Below are 20,203 nucleotides of genomic sequence, written 5' to 3'. Positions count from 1 at the left end.
TTCCTTCTACTTCCTTTTAACTAATACTTCAGGCTTCATTCTACGTTGAACCTTCACTCATCATTCCAAACAAAATAATAATCTTCAACATGGGCTGTGTTTGTTTTCTCTCTAGGATTGTTAAGAAAAATCCATCTGTAAAAAGATTAAAAAAAAATCAGTTACATTTCTACATGTGTTGAGGTCTAAACTTTGTTTTCTACACCTTTTATATGGAAACGATTCAGCCATCTAGAAGTCAGTGTAATGCAGGCCTAACAGTTGAAATGCATCCTATGTACAACATTAGCTTGGAAACTCTTTTTTTTTTTTTGTTTTTGATAGAACAATTTGGAAGTTGGAACTCAAAAATAAACAATCTTCTTGAACCATGTCAATTCTAACTTTATTCAAAGCATTAATCTGCATGCTGCACAATAAATTGAACTAAACACAGGAGCTCCATCAAATAGTAAATTCCTATTTAAATTTCTTTAAAAATTATAAAATGGGTAACAGAATTGGCACACATCACTTAAAATAACAAGTGGTTCAGATGGAGAAAAAGGAAGGAGTCCCAAGATGAGATCAAATGATAGCAGCTGCTCCCCTTTCAGAATTACATAGCTTCAAAAAGGTTGTAAAAAGATTTCCATTGCATATGTAATCACTGCCATAGTATCTTCACATGGGTGCAGTGGATTATTGGCACTTCACCTCCACTAGCCACTTCCATCAAGCTGCCCATGAGAAAGAAGATGCGCCATGTATTGCTGAAAAAGAATGAAAATGAGCAAGTGCTGAACACCAGAGGGCTAAGAAAAGATTATACATAATTCAAGATGAATAAGGAAAATAAAACTATAAAGGATTATGCAAATCAAAGAGTAAATAATGCAATCAACAGGCTTTGCATAAAGATAGATCCAAGTGGATAGAAAAGAAAGACCTAGTTGTTTCCCTTCAATGGTCCTGACTAATTACAAGATTTGCACGACAACTATTTATAGCAAATCACCTAATTAACTTCAGACAAGAATAGTTAATCTAGTCTTTCTGCAGATAAACTAATGTGGTAATGCCTCAGATGCTAAGACTCCATTCACTTACTTCCTGCTGATATAGGGCAAATGGCCATCAAATTTTTATTTCCCCTTATCCTGTTACTAGGTGTGACTTATCCCTCAGCAAGCCCACTAGGATAATAGAAAGATGAGCATTTTCAATGGGATCTCTCCTCTTTTCACATGATTGACTTGATGTCTAGCTATAATGTAATCCTCTATCTATTAAACTGGTTATGTAACTGCATCTGCATCTCAAGAGCCATTGATGTCTGAAATGTATAGTTATTTTCATAAGCCTCAAATCCAAGTGCTTTCAGAAGCTGAATATAGTTTCAGGGCAATGTAATAGATAATATACTTCTTAAATAAATATAGAAGCCTACTTGACATAGAAAAAATCCATCTCCTAGTTTTATACTTTCTTCATGGGAAAGACATTCAGTAATTGATCATAAGCATATTTGAGTTTAAACATATATATATTTTGTTCCTCGGACTCTTGTTGCTCACTAGGGCACTTTAGAAGGAAGAGTTTATAGCATCAATTCATTTACAAGGCAAGTTTCATACTGAACAACCAGAGATTAAAGCTCCAGACTAGGTTATGACACCTCATTTAACAAACAAGGTTTTGACTGTTGATTGCTCATAAGAAAATAAATACAAATACAAGTTCTTCTACCCCTCTAAGCAATTGAAAAAAGAGAGCACCCACTCAATCATATTGATGGTCAACTGACAAGCAATAAGACTAGGACTAGGAGGTTTAAAAGAGACATTGCTCAAACACTTGATAACCTATTGTCATCAAGTCAAAAAAAGGAAATTGGAAACACTCAATAAGTTAATGCAGGATCAAGGGCACAAAGCAGAAGAATGCACAATGATATTGATAACTAAATGTTAGCTTTCCCATCCATATTTGTAGGAAGGTACTCTCGTCTATGGCACTCTTCCAGTTCAATATCTAGTAACTCCTGTGCCATTAGATAAAAATGCTAATTCTAAATTTTCTTCTTCCTGCTTTTAAATGTTGCATCTACTGGGTGGTCACATGAAATAGCTAAATTGTCTTGCCATTACCACCATGCTGTCACCACTCTAACTGAGATATCAATCAAAGCCACCCTAAAATATGTGCTTGAGAAGCAACTTATTTCTTTAATGCACAGTAAATTGGTTCTTTGTTTTCCAGATCCAAGATCAGAATCCTCAAGTAGCTCTTCATATCTTCTATATCCATGTGCCAAGTTACTCAAGAAGTAAAGCATGTTGTTTCTAAGGGATCCACAACCTACAACATCATCCAGCATTACTTCTAGGTCAACCTGAACCAACTCCCCACACTCTTTCTGTGGTAACTGCGGTTATCAAATATCATCAAGACACTCAACAGACTTTCTCAGAAGGTCAACTGCCAAAATCTGTCCTTATCAGCGAATGCTGTTGTGACATGAAAATGCCATATTTTCTTAGTTCCTAAAGAGGGATGGCTTGAACTTGCATAACAGAAATAATATTATAAAATGAGGAAAAACATACACAGAAGACGCAGACAATTATATTGGTAACAAACTTACAGAGTGGTAAGCATAAGGTGCCTTTCCTTGGCGATCAAAGTGTTTAGCCATGACGGCAAATTCAATTGGGCCCCATTCCTCCGCTTCAAAACAATAACCAAGCGCAGCTTTATACAACTGCAAGAGAGTGCAAAATTTATATCCATAGGCTGCATATAAGGAGGACCAGAAACCCCATAAATATGAAAAATAAAACTGAAGTCATAGACCTTGGCTGTGTCAGCTAGTAGTTCAGTTCCTGCCGGAAAAGAAGCATAGAATTGATCACCCCTGGAAATTCCGGCTCTTGTTCTGCACGAGGAAGTTAAGAAATAGCAAATGAATAAAACATATAAGCCATTTGAGAATTACCCAGAAACCATTTGATTCTATCTGCCTCCAACTCCAAGCTCACAAAGCGGTAAAATGACTTACGTATTGTTTGTATAGGCATAGCTCAATAAGGAAACGAAGCAATAGAATCCAGTGTAGGACACGATCCTCCGGAATTTCTGTATCCTTAGAATAGCTTTCCACTCATCGTAAGGTATCCTTAGAATGGCCGTCCATTCTTCGTAAGGTATTCTTCGAAAAGTTCTCCACCCATCAAAAAGCCTCATGATTAGTTATGAAACCCCTGATAACCAAATTGAAATTCTAATTATCATTAAACAATCATTCAAACAAACACCTTACGTGTGCAGCAAATCCAACACAACCCAACTCAAATGGGAATTAAAATTAAAACCAAAACAACTAAAAATTCAGATAATAACTGTTAATTGCCAAAGAGAAACGCTTCCGCTTTTGGGTTTTACTCAGTGGACCATCGACTGCAACTGAGAAACTGAGAAGCGAGAACAAGAAGTACAGAGAGAAAGGCTTCTTCCGCTGAGTTACAGTGACAGTGGAGTTTATCTGTCACCTGATGCCTTCACTGGTGCTATGTCAAGTCTGGTGTCGGAAAAGGATGAGAGATCGGCTCAACGGTGAATTGTCGTTTCGAACTCCACACGGTATTAGGAGCAACATTGTGGTTTGTGGAACAACACGGATCAAATGGTCAAAAACATCCAGGTGGTCAACAAAGTTTTCTACTTGAGATGGAATGGTACATATATTGTAGTGCATTGTGCAGCGTGGTAACATTTCCCTCATGATAATTATGAGTGGTCTAGCTACATTGCAATAGCCACGTGGCAAATCCTCAAATTTTAAATATTAACAACCCAGACGATAAGGAACAGAGAGAGAGAGAGAGAGAGAGAGGGAGCTCTAAAATGAATAGTTCATTGAGCTCTCCGCTGGCCAAGGCAGTGCCAGCCTGCATCTCTTCACAATTCCGACGTCCTTCACTCTCCATTACTTCTAAACACGTTCAGCAACCCAAATTCAAGCCCTTAAAGGTCTACAATTCTCTTTGTTGATTTTGTTAATTTCTGCACTTATTTCTGCTGAATTATCGTTTCTATCATGAATTCGAGAACCCCTTTTTGTTCAATTACAGGCACTTAATAGCATCTCTGAAAAGCCCATTAACTGGTCAGCTCTACAGAAGTCTGGTCTAGCTTTACAACTTGGAACTCTTTTGGCCACTGTGAGACAGTAATCTGCATCTATTTTCCATTCTGTTTGTTTCTTCTTGAGATGGGTTTTATAATTGAGAGACCATTCTGACAGATTGAACAACCGGCATTTGCGGTGACCGGAGTAAATGACGAACAAGATTTGACGACAACACTGATACAACTGGGAATTGTTGCATTTTGGTATTTCCTAATCATGCCGGTGAGTAAAGGGCCATAGATAGTTATCTGGATCTGCTTCTCTCATCGAATGCATTGAGTTCATGGTTACTGTTTTCAATGAATCACAGCCTATCATCATGAATTGGCTTCGGCTCAGATGGTACAAACGAAAGCTCCTGGAGATGTATTTGCAATTCATGTTTGTGTTCATGTTCTTCCCCGGGTGAGTACTGACTGAGTAGCACCTATTATTGCACAGATGTTCTACAGCTGCCCCCTCTTGAATCTGTTTATTCACCATTCCTCTTCAAATGTTTGGCCATGCTTTTGACTAGCCACAGTAGAACCAGAAACTAGCACCACTCAGTGAAACCATGAAAACTTTTACACTTGTAATCTGTGGAAACTATATTTGAAACATGGCCCCATCTGTGTAGACTTTGGAAATGTTAAAGACTGCTCAAAATTTGAGTAGCACTGGCAGTTGGAATCGAAAGGCATCTGCCCTATTGCCTCTTTGGTTCACAACAATTGTTTATATTGCTTTTCACTGTCCTGATGGATCTTGATGGAAGAACTAAGACTGTTCTGCAAAGTACATGTTTCAGTTTGCAGCCATTCAAGATTTTCTTTCTTCTGTTTTCTTTCTTTTTTCAGTCAAGGATCTCAATATTCATTATAATGAGATGGATCACATGAACCACAATATCACCTCAAAGTTGTCCATGAAATGTTGTTTTTTTAATCACTACTAGTAGTATAACCAGAATCTCCTGCAAAATCATGAAAATTAATGTTTTGGATTCCAAGTTTTTGCAAGTTAAAAACATTTTGCAGGATTGTGCCTATGAGGGGTAAAAATAGATCAGAATAAAGGAATTCCATTGTTGGTTTAGAAGTTCATTCAGAAAAATTTTGTTACCAAAAACAATCCCTTGTGCTCTTCTGTCACTTTTCATGAATTTGTAAAGTTCATTACGCTGGAGTCATGTTTCAAGTGCTTATGGAACCAGTCAAATCGCATTTTGAAGTGCTAATACCCATTAATGGGGTTGATTTGCTTAAATGCTTACTCACTTGCCCCTCTTTTCCTTTGCCAGTAGACCAAATTTATACAGACATGAACTCTCAATTTTCAAATGTTACACGGACATGATGTTCACTGGAAAACAAATCAGAATAAAGAAATTACAATGCAATTTATTAGCCGAATTTGGCACATTCATAATATAACATAGTCAAAATCAAAACTAATGGCCTATTTGGTTTAGGTTTGGAATCGGAATCGAAATGGGCTATTCAGATTCCAACTTTTTGGTTGGGCAGAATCGGAATCTCATTCACATTCCTGGTGGAATAGCCATTCTCCCTTCCCCCTCCATTTGGAATGAAATCCCATTCCATCTGATTTGAAATCCCAATTCGATTCCTGTCTGAATCAAATAGACTATGGGAATAGATCATTTGCATGCAAATAGTCAAAGCAAATGAGGTTAGCAAATCAGCGGACATATAAAAAATGAAAATGAAAAATAAACGAGTATAGTAAATTTACATTATAAATTGTAGCCAAACAGGTGCAGAAAGACAAAATATTATTCCATTCATAACAGTGCTCAGATTATTCATTAGGTATATGAGAAAACCATTTGGTAGACTACCTACATCAATGCAGGCAATATTATGAGATTCGATTTCTGTTTTTAGAAATTTCACTGGGTTTGTTTTGTAGAATCTTGCCTCAAGATTTCATTCCATGAATTCTATTTTGAAATATAGAAGTAATAAGGTTTACTTCAATCTTCCTATTTGCAGAATTATTCTTTGGGCACCATTTATCAACTTCAGGCGACTTCCCCGAGATCCATCCATGAAGTATCCTTGGTCAACACCGCAAGATCCTTCATTTGAATAATTGAACATCACTGTTATCAAATGGCTGATTATCTTTTGAGCCAAGCTGCTCTATTGTATAATATTACAGAAATTTGCTTAACTTGCCATATAAATCTCCTTTGCATTTCATATATAGTAATTATCATAAGTATTGTGCTAGCGTAGATTGTTTATGTGGAAATTCCAATATGTACACTCATTCATTAATTAAATTGAGCATATAAAATGATCTAGATCTAAATAATAAAGTCTTGTTACATATCAAACAGTTTTGCCATATAAACCCTTTTAAAGGGAGACATTGTTCCATTAATGTGGTATCTACTACATTGACAAAAAAAAATGCAAATAAAAAAGGGTGAATTACAGATACGTACCTTGTACTTTGGGGGCGGTGACAAATAGGTATCCTGAATTTTTAATTACAATACTTGAGTACCCTGAACTTTAAAAAATAGACACTTGGGTCCATCCATTAGTATTCCATAGTTAAACATTACACAATGTCAAAAATACCTTTTTATGTATTTTTGAAATAATTCTACATTGTAAAATCATCACCAGTGGATGCCATCGTCAAAAAATTTGAATATATTATTTGATGTCCATGTGAGATCGTGATTGTGGGGAAGTTCGATTACTTGAGAATGATCTCAAAAATACATGAGAAGGGTATTTTTGGCATTATGTAATATTTAATTGACAGAATACTAACGGATGGACCCAAGTGTCTATTTTTAAAAGTTCAGGGCACTAAGTGTTGCAATTAAAAATTCAGGGTACCTATCTGTCACTAGGGGTGTCAATTGGATTGGATTTGGTCAAATCCGATCCATTCCAATGTGAGTATTATCATGGACCAGGTCCAATCCAATCCAATGAATATTTTGAACCAGTCCAATTCAATGTCTGGACCATCCAATCTGTTCAAATTCATTTTGATTTAGATTGGTTTCAACCCAAACCCGGTCCATTGACACATATATTCTTGTCTATATCAATGGACCAGATATTGGCTTAATCCAACCCAATCCAATAGAAATTTGTTATGGACAGACCAGGTCCAATCCAATCTAATATATCTTGTTGGTCTGTCCAACCCGCCCAAATTGATTTTGGATTGGACGGGCCAGTCCATTGACACCTATCTGTAATTTACCCTTAAAAAAAAAACAAAAAACTTCGTAGCCCTTATGAATGACTTATCCAATTAGGTAGAACTAAAAATTAGTCATTCATAGCCTGGCAGGCAAAATGTACACCATGAGACAAATAAGAACCTATAGTGGCCAAACATTTATTAAATTGCATTCATTTTAGGATTTTCAAGAACTGGATTAATTCCTATTTGCATCATCAAATGCATTGGGGTATTCGTGAATGGAAAAAAGGGTAGGGAGGTTTTTATTCACTTTTTACAAAAAAAAAAGAAACGATTTGATTTGCTTGGACTAATAAAATACTCTATTCATTGTTTTTTATTCATTCTGCATCCTCCATAGAGGCTCTAAATTGGGTGATTCTATCTTTACAAAATTGGCCTCACTTTTAGTAATTCACCAAATTATTCATGAATTTGGCGAATTTCTTAAAAATCAATCAAGTCCATAAATTTTTAAAAGCTTCGCAAATTTCATAAATTACTTTGGAAAATGAATGGTTCATCAGTAGACATTCAAGGTCAAAAATAAAGGATATGATTTTTTTATTGTAATATATTTATTATATATTTTAGATACATTATTATTTTTACACACACATATATAATACATATCGGGAGGCCACCGCTATGCCTCTACAGGGGTCGTTTCAGGGTGTGACCTGGTTTAGGGGGTAGACGGGCCTTTAAATTCACCCCTTTGAACCAGATTGAAAAAAAAATAAAGTGAGTAAAGATACAAGCCGATATTCCCTTGCTCCATTACCCCAACCTTGAAATTTTTTAGAGGGTGCATTATTCCCTTTCCAAGCCTAGAGTTGCCACCTCAGCATGCTCCCTTCCCTTTCCCACCTCAGCATTATTCCCTTTGTCTTAAATTTGTTTACTTTGATCGCTTCCCAATTACCTAAAAATCTTCCTAAAATCTCTCTCTCTCTCTCTCTCTACACCCCTAAAACCTCTCCAACACATTGATAAACTTCTCCAGTTTTCTTGCTACCCTTAGTGCACCTTTCTTATCCTTTTTATCAACCTCTTATGGTATTTATCATCTTTCCATTTTTTTTCTTCCTCCTCTCAACATATTCCTCTTACTCTCCTCTCACTACAATAGTCACATGTTAGATAACCCATTTTTAAAACAATGTTACATAAACCTGACCCATTAAACATAATTATTGCCTTTAATCATGTATGGTTACATATGCTACATGTAAAATTCCATAATTAACCTGAACTAACCTAAATTAACATGAACTTAAGTCAATTTAACTTAGATTAACGTAAATTAACTTAAACTTCCCTAAATAGAGCTAATTTAATTAGCATAAGTAAAGTTAATTATCTTAATTAAGTTTCATTAACCTAATAACTTAATTCAAATTTAATATTTTCTTGATACTATGTGCTACTTGTAAAGTTACTTAATAAAATTAATGCACTAACTTATTTTAATTAGGAATTTTACTAAAGTAGCTAATTAATAAATAATTTATTTGATTAGCTAATTAAAGCATTACCTAATTAAATTTAGTAAAATAACTATTCTAATTAGTTCATTTAATTAAGTTCAATGAACTTAAATTAAGTAACGTAATTAATTGACCTACATAACCTAATTAAGGAAGTTAACCTTAATCCAATGTTTTAAAAGTCAAACTGAAAATGGAACCATATTTGAAATGGATCTGCTTATGATATTCATTAATGTTTTAGAAACCTACCCAGAACTAGAATCATTTTGGCCATTGGTTTCTGGGTTAGTAGTTGGACCATCCAATTCGAATGGACAACACGTTCTAATTTAAATATATATATATATATATAAATTAAAAAAAAATAAAATTAAAAAATGGACAATAACTGTTGTTCGGGTCGAATGGATCGACAATTCAATTGTCTGGGTCAGCGGGTCGCTGATCAAGTCAACGATTTTTGGCCAAGATATGAGTCAAGGGTGAAAAGGAACTGGCTACCTCGACAGTTTTTAAGCCAAACATCCGAATTTTTGGGTAAACAATATTTCGAAAACCATGATATTCATCATAAATATAACAAAATATTTAAATTATAAAAAATAGTTATCAATCTATGAACGATTATCCACTTCAAATAGTTCAATGATTATAAAGTCTAGATCAAAAGTCCATTGACCAAATATTTTACAAAATAATGGGATGTGATAATTAAACAAAAAAAAATGTGACCAACTTTTCATTGAAAGAACTATACTCAATGATTGTTGGTAGGGGAGGAGCTAGAATTTTTGCTACGAGAACAAAAACCTAATTAAATGGGATGGAGACGGGAGAATAAACAAGGATGGGGCTTTGGGGGGCTAATCATTGGGTGGGGTGGGGGGAGAGTGGAGATTAGGGTTCTCCTGGTTCGCCTTGTCTCTACCCTTAATCACTAGGTTTGCTTTACCCCTTGCTTATGTTAGAGCCTCTATCTCATAAAAAGAAAAAACAGAAAAAAAAAAAAACAATTTAGGGGTGGATTTGATTTATCTCGACCTAATTAGAAATGCCATAAGACTCCTTACCTTAGATATACTCGATTAAACCCGTAAATCACATGGGTCCCAACTATAAAAGGCCAGTTTTCCTTTAAGTTTACCATTTTTTTAACCTGTTGAGTAGACTGGATTTTTTATTCTTGAAAAACGAATTAAACATAAACTTCCCATATCAAATTTAAAAATGATAAGTGGAGAATGACCAAAAGCTATCCAGTGACTCAAAAAGGTAAAAAGTCAAACATTTACATTATGGCCAGATGAATGATGAAAAGATCAATAATTGAGTGAGACTCGGGCCAGGTGAATGAAGAAGCAAATGAGAGCAAAACGATCCAAATCAAGTGACAACCAATAAAAGGGCTGTTTTTTGATGTTTTAGTGGCTCGTATCATTATTTAGGCTCCATTTAGCTGCACGTTAAATGAAGGAAAATGAGCATAGTTTGGTTTCCAGAAAATGCTATTTTACAAATAACCTTTGTCATTTGCCCAGTTTAGTCGCAAGGAAAGCGATATTGATGCTCGGATGGAGAGATCGCATGAAGCTGTTCTTGTGACCACTTGTAGGGTTGAAGATCCAGACAATTGTAACACCAGTAACTTGTCCAATTTTGTGGCTAATGAGTGATTAGACTATAAGGAGACGCAGCATTTTACATGTATTAGTCTTGTGCTCCTATTGATCAATCACCATCTTGCAGCCACAACTCAAAACTTGTATATGCTGGACTCCTATAGTTAATACAGAAATGTTAAAACAACAGATACAGCACATATCACACCGTCAACCATTTCCAGTTTTCCACTGTCACAGACAGTGTTCAAGTAGTCCAGCAATATCTGTTCTTGGTGGAATTCATTCAGCTAAAGCAGAAAGCAAGAAACTGCATACTATCACATGAAATGCAGTAAAATAAAAAAAAAAAACAAAAGTAAAATAATAAAACAATTTAACATCAAAATTCCTTCAGGGTTGAACATGGGTTCCATTAAGTGTTGAAAGCCATCACTGTAAGATCACTTTGCATGTATAAAAGACATTAGAACAAATAACTTAAAAAAGAAATAAAAAAAAATGCTATATCTAATGCATTAACCAAAACAGGAAAGCCAGCTGAATCCTAAATGACTAAACAGACCATCAACACTCCTTACTCTTGTCAGCCAAGTTGCACTTTCATGAAGTTTTTCACTTCCCCTAACTCTAGTATATGATTAAGCCAATGGGCCTTTGTATGGTTTACAATAAATACCTCATCCTCTGCCCCTACTTTATGGGCCAATTTTCTTACATTTCTTATGCCGAACGTTGTAAAATTCACATTGTTGTCTTTCTCCATTGGCCACTAACCATTCTCTCTCCTTGACACTTTATTCAGATGGATCCTGGGGAGTTGAATATTACAGATAGTTTCTTCCAGTCCCAAGGCTCCATGTTTGGGGACATGATCAAAGCACCCACAGCAACAGCAATGCACGCAACAAACACACTCTTCATGCAGCCATGCCCACGTGATATTCTTCCCAGGATCACCTTACAGTACTTGTCAGCATCCTTGATTGATGCTTCGTCACTAGCATCCCCTCCACTAGCCAATGCTTTCTCATTCTAAAAACCAAGATTAACAAATTAGCTACAATGACAAATTTATTTCTAATGAACTATACACATATACAAAATGAATTTTGTTACTTCCAAACATCTCTTAACATGAATTGTGAAACTACAGCTCAAGTACTCAATGTTGGAAACAGCAAACAAGATAATATGAAACATCTAAATCCGTGCTTACCTTTTGTCTGAAACTTTTGAGAGTCACCTTTAGTGGGTCAAGTGAGGAATGTTTAACAGAGTGCTCCTTCCATTCATCAGATAGTTTTCGCAAGACAGCAGCACTAGCTTTTATATCATCCAGGTAAATCTTGTCCTGTTTCCACCATGTAACCAAGAAAATGACCAGCATGTAATGATGCAATCGCAAAGAACAACAAAAGTCATCTCCTACACTCTATGTGCAAAAACGACTCAAGTTGCTCACCCAGATTTTGTAGCAGTCAGGGTTTTGAGTCAAACACCAGATGAAAACACCAATTGCTTCTTTGGATAACTCGGGAATGCCTGCAAAAGGAATGTTGCATCTCAAGCTCTGAAATATGACCTGATCTCACTAGATTTTACATAGAGATGAAGAAATAAAGGGCAGTCATGAACGTTTGCACAGACCTTCTCCTGCTGCTTCGACAACAAAATTGAGTATTTGCTGTGAAACTTGTTTCATTGCCTTACTTCCAGGGGAACCAGAAAGTGCCAACTCTTTCAAGGGGGGATATATTGCCTCAAACCTTTCAGTAGCCTGCAACGGAGCTAAATCAGGATCACTGAGAACCCCAAGTTTTATAACAACATGACTTTGCATTTTCAAGTCCCAACAATACTGACCTTGACACGAGCTGCAGGTGAAGGGAAAGTAGTTCGCATCAACATCTCAAAAGCTGAAGGTGGCACCAAACGCTCCCCCTTTCTGACAGCACCATTCAACAAAATAGACCGAGCTTTTGGGGCAGACAAAATTCTACAACAAAAAAACACAGGAAACTTATAATTTGCAACACAATATGCTGTAGATGGAAGAAATCTTAGTCAAATATTCAACACACCCAGACCTTTCAACCAACTGCAAGATCAAGTCCCTGGACTGTGGATTACTGGTTTTCCCACTGACTATAGGCAGGAGGTTATGTGCCCATGCAAACATTCCTACAACCAAGTCTCCTTGACATGCCTATACAAATTGATTTCAATATCTGCTATAAAAGGCATATATATGAAATTGATTTGCATTATTTAAATAACCATGTGCCAAGTCATCCTTACCTGAGAAATCATCCACACAATAACCGGAAGTTTGTCTTGTCCCTGATACTTAGTGTTGTCCCTTAGTACTGGCAAGATGCTGAATAAAACATCAGGTTTTCGTCGCAGTACCATTGCTAAAACTACAAATATAGCAACCTGCAACTCCGAGAAGATATCAATTAAACAATGATCAACTAAAATGTTAAACTCTTCATTGTAAGGTAAACAAAAGTAAAGATGTTATCAGAAGTGACTCTTTTCTATAGGTTACAACATAGATATTTCATGGCCAGGCCAGGTAATAACAATTAGATTCTACAATGCACCCAAACACAAGAGAATCACTTGACAGGCTCTTTAACTAATATAGACCCTTTTTTACAAGTAACTGATATAGATCATTGGCCAGCCTGCCCCTTCATAATCATTTGGGAGTAGTTCAGTCATCAAAAAAATGGTGCAATGCTGGATCTCTGTTCATTTACCTCCTCTAAGATTTATGGTGAACAAGGTCAATAGTGAACAATGATAACATGTCAACCTTCATATTAGCTGCTTAAAGGAAGCTGATATGAGGGACAAGATTCAGGGAAGATATACATGGAATAACCCCGAAAGCACCCAAATGAATGGTTGAAACTACACATCCTAGCTATATGCAAAGTATTAGACAGTTTTCTTCCCACATGGAGGAAATTCATGAGACCAACCCCACAGAGATCACTAACCACTTGATGTTTCTAATACATGAATTTCCTACTATGAGAAATAAAGCTTTGCCACCATAGACATTGTTCTGACCTCTAATGAGTATATCTGGAACAAGTGAAATAGGACACTTATATAAAGATCCTAACCTAGCACAGTAAAACAATCCAAAATTCCAAACCATGAATGGATGATTCCAAGTTTGGTTGTATCAAACTGAGTTCCATGGATCAAATGGTTTAGTTAGAAAAGGGAGAAACAAATCCTGCTTGTTCAACAATCATTCATCCTACAATTTAGGAGATCATTTGATAGGTTCATTCAACTATTGGGCTAACAATTGAACCAGAATCCAACCATCTTTCTATCTGGTTCAGTTTTTTTTAATGAGTTTATCGGGTTCAGCTTTCCTAACTAGCTTTTAAAACATTGGAACATAAAGACCTAAAGCATTCCTAAAGTAGCCCTAAGACTATAATGGAGTGATTCAATCCACAATGTACAATTTCTTTTTTTGATAAATAACAGAGACTTTTATTAAAAGATAATAATAGAAAAGGTACAAAAGGAGGGGTAAAAATTCTTATCCCTCCCAAGAAAGCAATTCAGATTTCAATGTTGCCCGGAAGAAATTAACTCTTCCCACCCCTTGTTTGGCCAATGAATCTGCCAAGGAGTTGGCGCACCTCTTTATCCATTGAAACTTGACTTCCATATTTTGGGTGAGATGTCTAACCTTCTTTTTTTCATTCAGAAACTTCCAGACTAGAAGTATCCTTCATCAACCAATTTATAGCCAACTTAGAGTTGCCTTCCACTATCAATTTTCTGATATTTAACTCTTGCGCTCTTTTTAACCCTTCCAAGACAGCCAATATTTCAGCTCTAAGAGAGTCCCCCCATCCAATAGAACCAGAATACAATGCAATAATTCGACCTTCATCATCTCTGAAGGCTCCCCCTATACCCGATAGACTTGGATTTCCTTCACTACTACCATCAAAGTTTAGTTTAGTGAAACCTGAAGCTGGAAGGGACCAAATTGAGTGGGATACATTCTTTCTTGGAGCTGACCAAGACACTTCTTTCCACTTCCTGATGATGTATCCTTCTGAATAATTTTCAGAACTTTGCAAAGTTTTAACCCAATGGATCACCTTATAGAAATCAGTTCAATGATTACACCCTTATTTCTTTTTTTCCCATGAAAGATCCGTTGATTCCTTTCCTCCCAGACTGTCCAACATATAACTGCTCTTACACACCTCCACAGAATTTTCCCTCTCTTCTTCAGCCCCCTAACAGTAGTAGAATGAAATAGGCTTTGAACATTTGGGGGAGGGGTCCACCTGCCACTAAAAAGAGAGAAAAACCAACACCAGATTTCTGAAACAAATGGGCAAGAAACCAATAAGTGATAGCAAGTCTCACCATTCTTCTTACAAAGGATGCACCAGTGAGGATAAACACCAATTAGGGATTGGTCTACCCCAGACTTCCAAAACTGGAAAAGGGATTCCAAAGACAAGAGGGGAATGAGCCAGTTCTTTGAAGAAAGAGGAACAAGAGAAGATACCCGAAGGAGAAGGAGCTCAAATCCTACTATCCCTCCTAAAGGGGTCAATAACCACCCCCTCAAGGATATTTAGTAGGTCAGCAATGAAGTTCAGTTCCGGTTCTCTAAGGGCCCTTCTAAAACCCAAATTCCAATCAATGGTTGAATTAGAGGTGGTCAAAACAGTGGAGACCGGCTCATTATTTAAACCGTGATAAAGAATACAAGGAAGGGAAAAGTTCTTTCAGCGGAGTGCTTCCCACCCAAACATGATCCCAAAATTTCACGTAGTTACCGGAGCACATACCATACCTGATTAGAAGAAGAAAAGAAGGAAGTATGGCATGAATTGATTTCCAAGGAGAAGCTCTCATAGCCCTAGTTGAAACTCCAGAGTCCCAGCCATCCGTCACTTGCCCATGAATACTTAAGACAACCTGAGCCCATAATTTATTGCTTTCCAAAGTCAATCTCCAAAGCCATTTCCCCAACAGAGCTTCATTCTTTTTTTGCAAATTGCCTAAAACAAGCCCACCATCACTTTTGGTTTTGATAACTATATCCCACCTGACCCTATGATCCTTTTTCTCCTCTCCTGGTTCCCATAAGAAGTCTCTCATCAACTTTCCAAAATTTCACATGTTCCTTTGGGCATTTTAAACAACAAAAAAAAGTATATAGGCAGATTTTTCAAATGTGGACTTAATCAGGGTTATTCTACCTCCAATGGATAGGTAATTTTTCTTCCAAGATGCCACCTCTTAGTGAATCTCTCAATCATCGGGTTCCAGAAACTCTTTTTACTTGGGTTATCCCCTAGTGGCAGCCCCAAATATGTCAATGGCCAATGAGTGATCTCACAACCCAAAATTCGGGCTCTATCCTCCACCTCACTTTCACTCAAATTAATGCCAATCGCACAACTCTTGTCTAGATTCACTTTAAGATTAGTCACATGTTTGAAGGCATTGATCACTTGCTTCAGATTACTCACCCAACTTACCCCATCCCCACCACAGAAAAGAATTGTCATTAGCAAACTGTAGATGTGTTACTGGAACCCTATTCCTCCCTACCCTCCAACCTTTCACCAAGTTTCTAGAGTCCGCCCTCTCAATGAGTTTTCCTAGGACTTCGGCAATTAGGATGCCCCTGGTAGCCTGGAAATGGTCCACCACCCTACCATTAACTAAAATGGAATAGTGGCAAGTCCTAATACATCCTTTCACCCATTTGCACCACATCTGCCCAAATCCAAAATATTCTAAGGCTTCCAATAGAAATGACCAATCCACCAAGTCATAAGCCTTTTCGAGATCCAATTTGCACACGAGCCCTTTCTTCTCGCTTCTTTTGAAATCTTCCACACTTTCATTTGCAATTAGGATTTGATCCACAATTTGTCTGTTCTTCACAAAGGCACCCTAATTTGGGGAAATTATTAAGGGTAGTACCTCTCTAATCCTCCGAGAAAGCACCTTAGCAATGATTTTATAGAGGTTGTGTACCAAACTAATGGGTCTGAATTCTTTGGGATGACAAGCATCTCCCTTTTTTGGAATCAAAGCCAAGAGGGTATAGTTTAGACCTGGATTAATCACCCCTCTTTCAAAGACAAGCATCCCCACAATGTACGAATTAATGCAATGAGAGAAATCTCTTTTACCTAATATGATTAAAATTCCATTACTCAGTGTTGATGGAAAACTCATAATGATAACAAACCACTTCTCACATTAAGACAAACCACACTTCTCACTAGTCCAAAATATGATTTATAAGACAAGTGGAAGGGAAATAATACACTCAAAGTACATAAAAGATTTAGTTTGCCAAAGTCATCAAAACAACCACAGGAATTCTCGTACACACACACCAAAAAAAAAAAACTTGCATATATTTATATAGGAAACAGAAAGGAAAAGTGAGCCTATTTACTACAAAGCAGGACAGAATAGAAGCAATATAAAGATGTGTGTGTTATGTGTCAGAAGTGACAGGTTCTAATTTTATCGTGATGTTCTGACTTTCAAAAGAGAATAAAAGGTATTCACTTTTATTTTATTTTTTGGAAATCAAGACAGGTTCTAATTTCTTTAAATGGTGCTTCGCATTTGACAATCAACCATAGTCTCTCTGGGTTGCTTAATCTTTAAGTCCTTGTTTACCATGCTTTCAGCTGATACAGAACTGAAGCAAAGCCTCCAAGATCCGGACTAGATTAATGGATGTTTTGAAGTTTCTTCCAAAACCATGAAAGAAATTGTTAAAATATGTCATATGCTATTTTTAATAACAAACATAATGCAACATCACAATCTCTAGCAGTTTTTTTTTTTTTTTTATATAGGCAAAGTATGATTCATTAAATACAATCTCCAGTAGTTGGCATCAAATCAACATAAAATACAAAGACGCATCAAGAAAAATCAGCTGGATTCCAAAGTTACCTGAGCCTTTGATGGGGCATGTTGAACTACCTTCTTGGATCCCTTAGCAGGACCCTGTTGATGTGCTAGGTCAGCAAGAATGCTGTCTAGTGACCATAAAACAAAGGAAACAAGAGCCTCGGAAGATCGCTGGTTGATCCAGTCAGTTGAAGTCTTATAAACAGCCTCAGAAATATGCGATAAAGGGATCTGTCAAAAATAGACCAACTAGTTTAAATTCCAAATGGGGGGAGGGACTATGGTTTAACAAAAAAAAAAAAAACACCCAAAGGCTAATTAGATTACAACCAAAAATTATCAATGACTTAATAAAGGATCCATTTTTAAGTTGGTATCTCTTAAATTATTAACTCAATCAGTTGTAAAGATCAGACATATATGGCTCATTTTTTGATAGACAAATGAAGAAGAATATATCATTCAAAAAACAAAGAGGAGGGCAAGGCACCCTCAACTCGAGTACAAAAAGATTCTGTACATGTATACCTTTTCCAGCCCACTATACCTTACATTTAAAAAATTATAGAAGTCTTTGCATCTATGGCTCATTGTGACAGATAAAACAGATTTTCCTTGCACAAGTTACCAAATAGACAATGATAACAAAGCAACTTGTTGAAATGATCAAGAAAATCAGTCTACAACCATGTACTAATCCAGTTTGCCCCAAATTCAATTAAAGAGATAATAAATGATCTAAGCACAAAAGTCAAACAAACAACCAACCAATTAGGGTACATAAAATAATAAATAAACTTCTTGCATTAGCATAATTATAAATAAAGGAAAATACAGAAACAACCAAGCTGCAAAATTAATATCAAAATTATTCTAACTTCAAAAGATTTTGAAGATCACATATAGATATGCTGTATATCAAGTAAACTCCCACATATGGGCATACAGTATAATTATAAATAACATAAATACAAACCCAATCAGGTAACAGGTCTTCTGGGTAAATCACGATACAAAACTAGTAGAATTAAATCTGGCAACTTTATTATCAAAATTAGTACAATTAAAGCATTCAAGGCCTTTCCAGTAAATCACAAAGTAACATGCTTGTAGGAATTAATCGCAGCCTTTCTACACGAAATCATTTAACAATGAAACATTTTTTTCCTCAATTATGAGGAATCTAAGCCTTCTATCATACAAACATTCGTAAAATCTTCTCACATTTCTCATTAATTCCTTGCCCTTTACCAATTCCTGAATTATAACTAAATAGCAACAGTACATCTCAAATAAGGGGGCAATATAAACTCACATCGGTGATCTTTGCAACCGTAGACTCCTTGAAAATCTTGGTCCACGGGAATTGAGCTGCGCTCACTTGGGAAAACGCCCGACCAAAATAATCCGCAAAGCGCATTAGCTGAATATCCTGCTGCGATTCGTACGAAGCCTACGCCCAAAAACTCACATTTTTTAATTCAAAAAACTCAAATTATAAGAAAAAAAGATAGACTTTTTAACAGATCAAAAACTGAATTGGACAACGGATCAGAGTAAATCAAATCAAAAACGCTAAATTCAAGAATTAAGAACATACAGTAACGCTAGCAAGGTGTGCCGCAAGGTCAGAAGCATCGATCTTGGAAGCCGCCTCAGCAACGGTGACCTTGGGCTTCTTGGGCTTCTTCTGCTTGGGTTTCTTCTCTTCCGTTGCCGCATTCTCGCCACCATCAGCCGCTTCAACGTCGCTGTCATCACCATCATCGTCCGAATGGTGTTTCGATTTGACTACGGGCTCTGCAGCAGCAGCAGCAGCGGCCGCCTTTTGAGCCTCGACCCGCCGGCGACGCTCCTTAGCTTGCTCTTCGAGAGACTGGAAAACGTTGGCCTCGTTGCCGACGACGACAACTCCGTTTGGCAGGAATTTGCTGGGATCGGCGGCGTCAGAGGGTTTGGGCTTCCGCTGGCGTTTTGCGTAGGTAACCTTCTGCCAGCCATGGTTGTTGTTGGAAGAAGCGTTGTTAGAGCTGCTCTCATCGTCTTCGTAGAAAGCCGATTCGAGAGCTACTGCGGACTTCTCGTCCATGATTTTCTCTTCTTTGATTCAAATCTTCTTTGGTTCAAACTCTTGAGTTTTGCTATTTATTCTCTCTCTCTCTCTCTCTCTCTCTCTCTCTCTCTCTCTCTAATCCTTCTCGAGTTCTTCGTCGACAAGGGATCACTGATCACAAGGACAGGAGATGGAAGAGAAGCAGAAGGTCTCGCACTCGCAGGAAGAGAAAAAACGGAGTGAGAGATACCGAGGTCGAGTTTGCGAAGAAGAAATAGAAGAAAAAAAGGCTCTTTGTCGTCTGGAGAGTGGAGACAGGTGGATCTTAACTTTGGTTTCTCTCCTGATTTGACCATCATCTTTTCCAGATTTACAGGAATACCAGTTTTTACTGAAGTAGATTATCGGACCTTAACATAATAGGATAGTCCTTGTTCCATCATAACTCCATAAACAACAATAAATGGAAAATTACAGAATATCACCCCAATACTTTTGGGGGCAATGACATTTATCCCTGGAGTTTCAGATTTTAATACTGTGCCCCTCCATTTAAACCTGTTCACGGGCCGAGCCAGGCCGGGCTCTTTCCCTTTATAAACAGAAAATGACCAGGCCTAAGCCTGGCCCAACCATTGGGCCTAGATCTTGAGTTCAAGCCTAACCTTACATAAAGCCTAAAACTCAATTTAGA

General features: G+C 36.9%; 3 protein-coding genes across 3 annotated transcripts; 1 reads left to right on the top strand and 2 right to left on the bottom strand.

Annotated features, from left to right (window-relative positions):
* Positions 1-440: 440 nt before the first annotated feature.
* LOC148855140 (uncharacterized) lies at positions 441-3,752 on the bottom strand. Its single transcript, XM_088983723.1, has 5 exons — positions 3,382-3,752; positions 3,041-3,242; positions 2,836-2,917; positions 2,627-2,743; positions 441-752 (listed from the first exon to the last, which is right to left on the bottom strand). Exons 2-5 carry the CDS (start codon positions 3,223-3,225, stop codon positions 702-704), a joined length of 435 nt encoding a protein of 144 aa, XP_088839849.1. The 5' UTR covers positions 3,226-3,242; positions 3,382-3,752; the 3' UTR covers positions 441-701.
* Positions 3,753-3,795: 43 nt separating this feature from the next.
* Positions 3,796-6,497, top strand: NDHL (inorganic carbon transport protein-like protein). Its single transcript, XM_088983722.1, has 5 exons — positions 3,796-4,011; positions 4,113-4,202; positions 4,286-4,393; positions 4,482-4,576; positions 6,169-6,497. Exons 1-5 carry the CDS (start codon positions 3,886-3,888, stop codon positions 6,266-6,268), a joined length of 519 nt encoding a protein of 172 aa, XP_088839848.1. The 5' UTR covers positions 3,796-3,885; the 3' UTR covers positions 6,269-6,497.
* A 4,380-nt stretch (positions 6,498-10,877) lies between these two features.
* LOC148855138 (transmembrane protein (Protein of unknown function DUF2359, transmembrane)) lies at positions 10,878-19,854 on the bottom strand. Its single transcript, XM_088984765.1, has 10 exons — positions 19,057-19,854; positions 18,772-18,909; positions 17,499-17,687; positions 12,804-12,941; positions 12,593-12,711; positions 12,369-12,501; positions 12,153-12,282; positions 11,968-12,047; positions 11,722-11,856; positions 10,878-11,537 (listed from the first exon to the last, which is right to left on the bottom strand). Exons 1-10 carry the CDS (start codon positions 19,543-19,545, stop codon positions 11,304-11,306), a joined length of 1,785 nt encoding a protein of 594 aa, XP_088840891.1. The 5' UTR covers positions 19,546-19,854; the 3' UTR covers positions 10,878-11,303.
* Between the last annotated feature and the right edge of the window lie 349 nt (positions 19,855-20,203).

This window comes from Nelumbo lutea, chromosome 4 (assembly GCF_056320005.1).
Source record: "Nelumbo lutea isolate HS-2025 chromosome 4, American lotus-T2T, whole genome shotgun sequence".
Taxonomy (NCBI): Eukaryota; Viridiplantae; Streptophyta; class Magnoliopsida; order Proteales; family Nelumbonaceae; genus Nelumbo; species Nelumbo lutea.
The sequence above is the reverse complement of the archived record's forward strand: the minus strand, read 5'-3'. Positions and strand labels throughout refer to the sequence as shown.

What these genes read in the sequence shown, in the direction of transcription:
- LOC148855140 (XM_088983723.1), bottom strand. Translation starts at nt 3,225, where the DNA reads ATGAGGCTTTTTGATGGGTGGAGAACTTTTCGAAGAATACCTTACGAA. An exon ending in TACTAGCTGACACAGCCAAG is followed by an intron (nt 2,744 to 2,835) that starts GTCTATGACTTC and finishes ACTCTCTTGCAG; the next exon opens with TTGTATAAAGCTGCGCTTGG. An exon ending in CACCTTATGCTTACCACTCT is followed by an intron (nt 753 to 2,626) that starts GTAAGTTTGTTA and finishes ATTCTTTTTCAG; the next exon opens with CAATACATGGCGCATCTTCT.
- NDHL (XM_088983722.1), top strand. Translation starts at nt 3,886, where the DNA reads ATGAATAGTTCATTGAGCTCTCCGCTGGCCAAGGCAGTGCCAGCCTGC. An exon ending in TTGGAACTCTTTTGGCCACT is followed by an intron (nt 4,203 to 4,285) that starts GTGAGACAGTAA and finishes CCATTCTGACAG; the next exon opens with ATTGAACAACCGGCATTTGC. An exon ending in GGTATTTCCTAATCATGCCG is followed by an intron (nt 4,394 to 4,481) that starts GTGAGTAAAGGG and finishes AATGAATCACAG; the next exon opens with CCTATCATCATGAATTGGCT.
- LOC148855138 (XM_088984765.1), bottom strand. Translation starts at nt 19,545, where the DNA reads ATGGACGAGAAGTCCGCAGTAGCTCTCGAATCGGCTTTCTACGAAGAC. An exon ending in TTGTGTGGATGATTTCTCAG is followed by an intron (nt 12,712 to 12,803) that starts GTAAGGATGACT and finishes CAATTTGTATAG; the next exon opens with GCATGTCAAGGAGACTTGGT. An exon ending in CACCTGCAGCTCGTGTCAAG is followed by an intron (nt 12,283 to 12,368) that starts GTCAGTATTGTT and finishes GCTCCGTTGCAG; the next exon opens with GCTACTGAAAGGTTTGAGGC.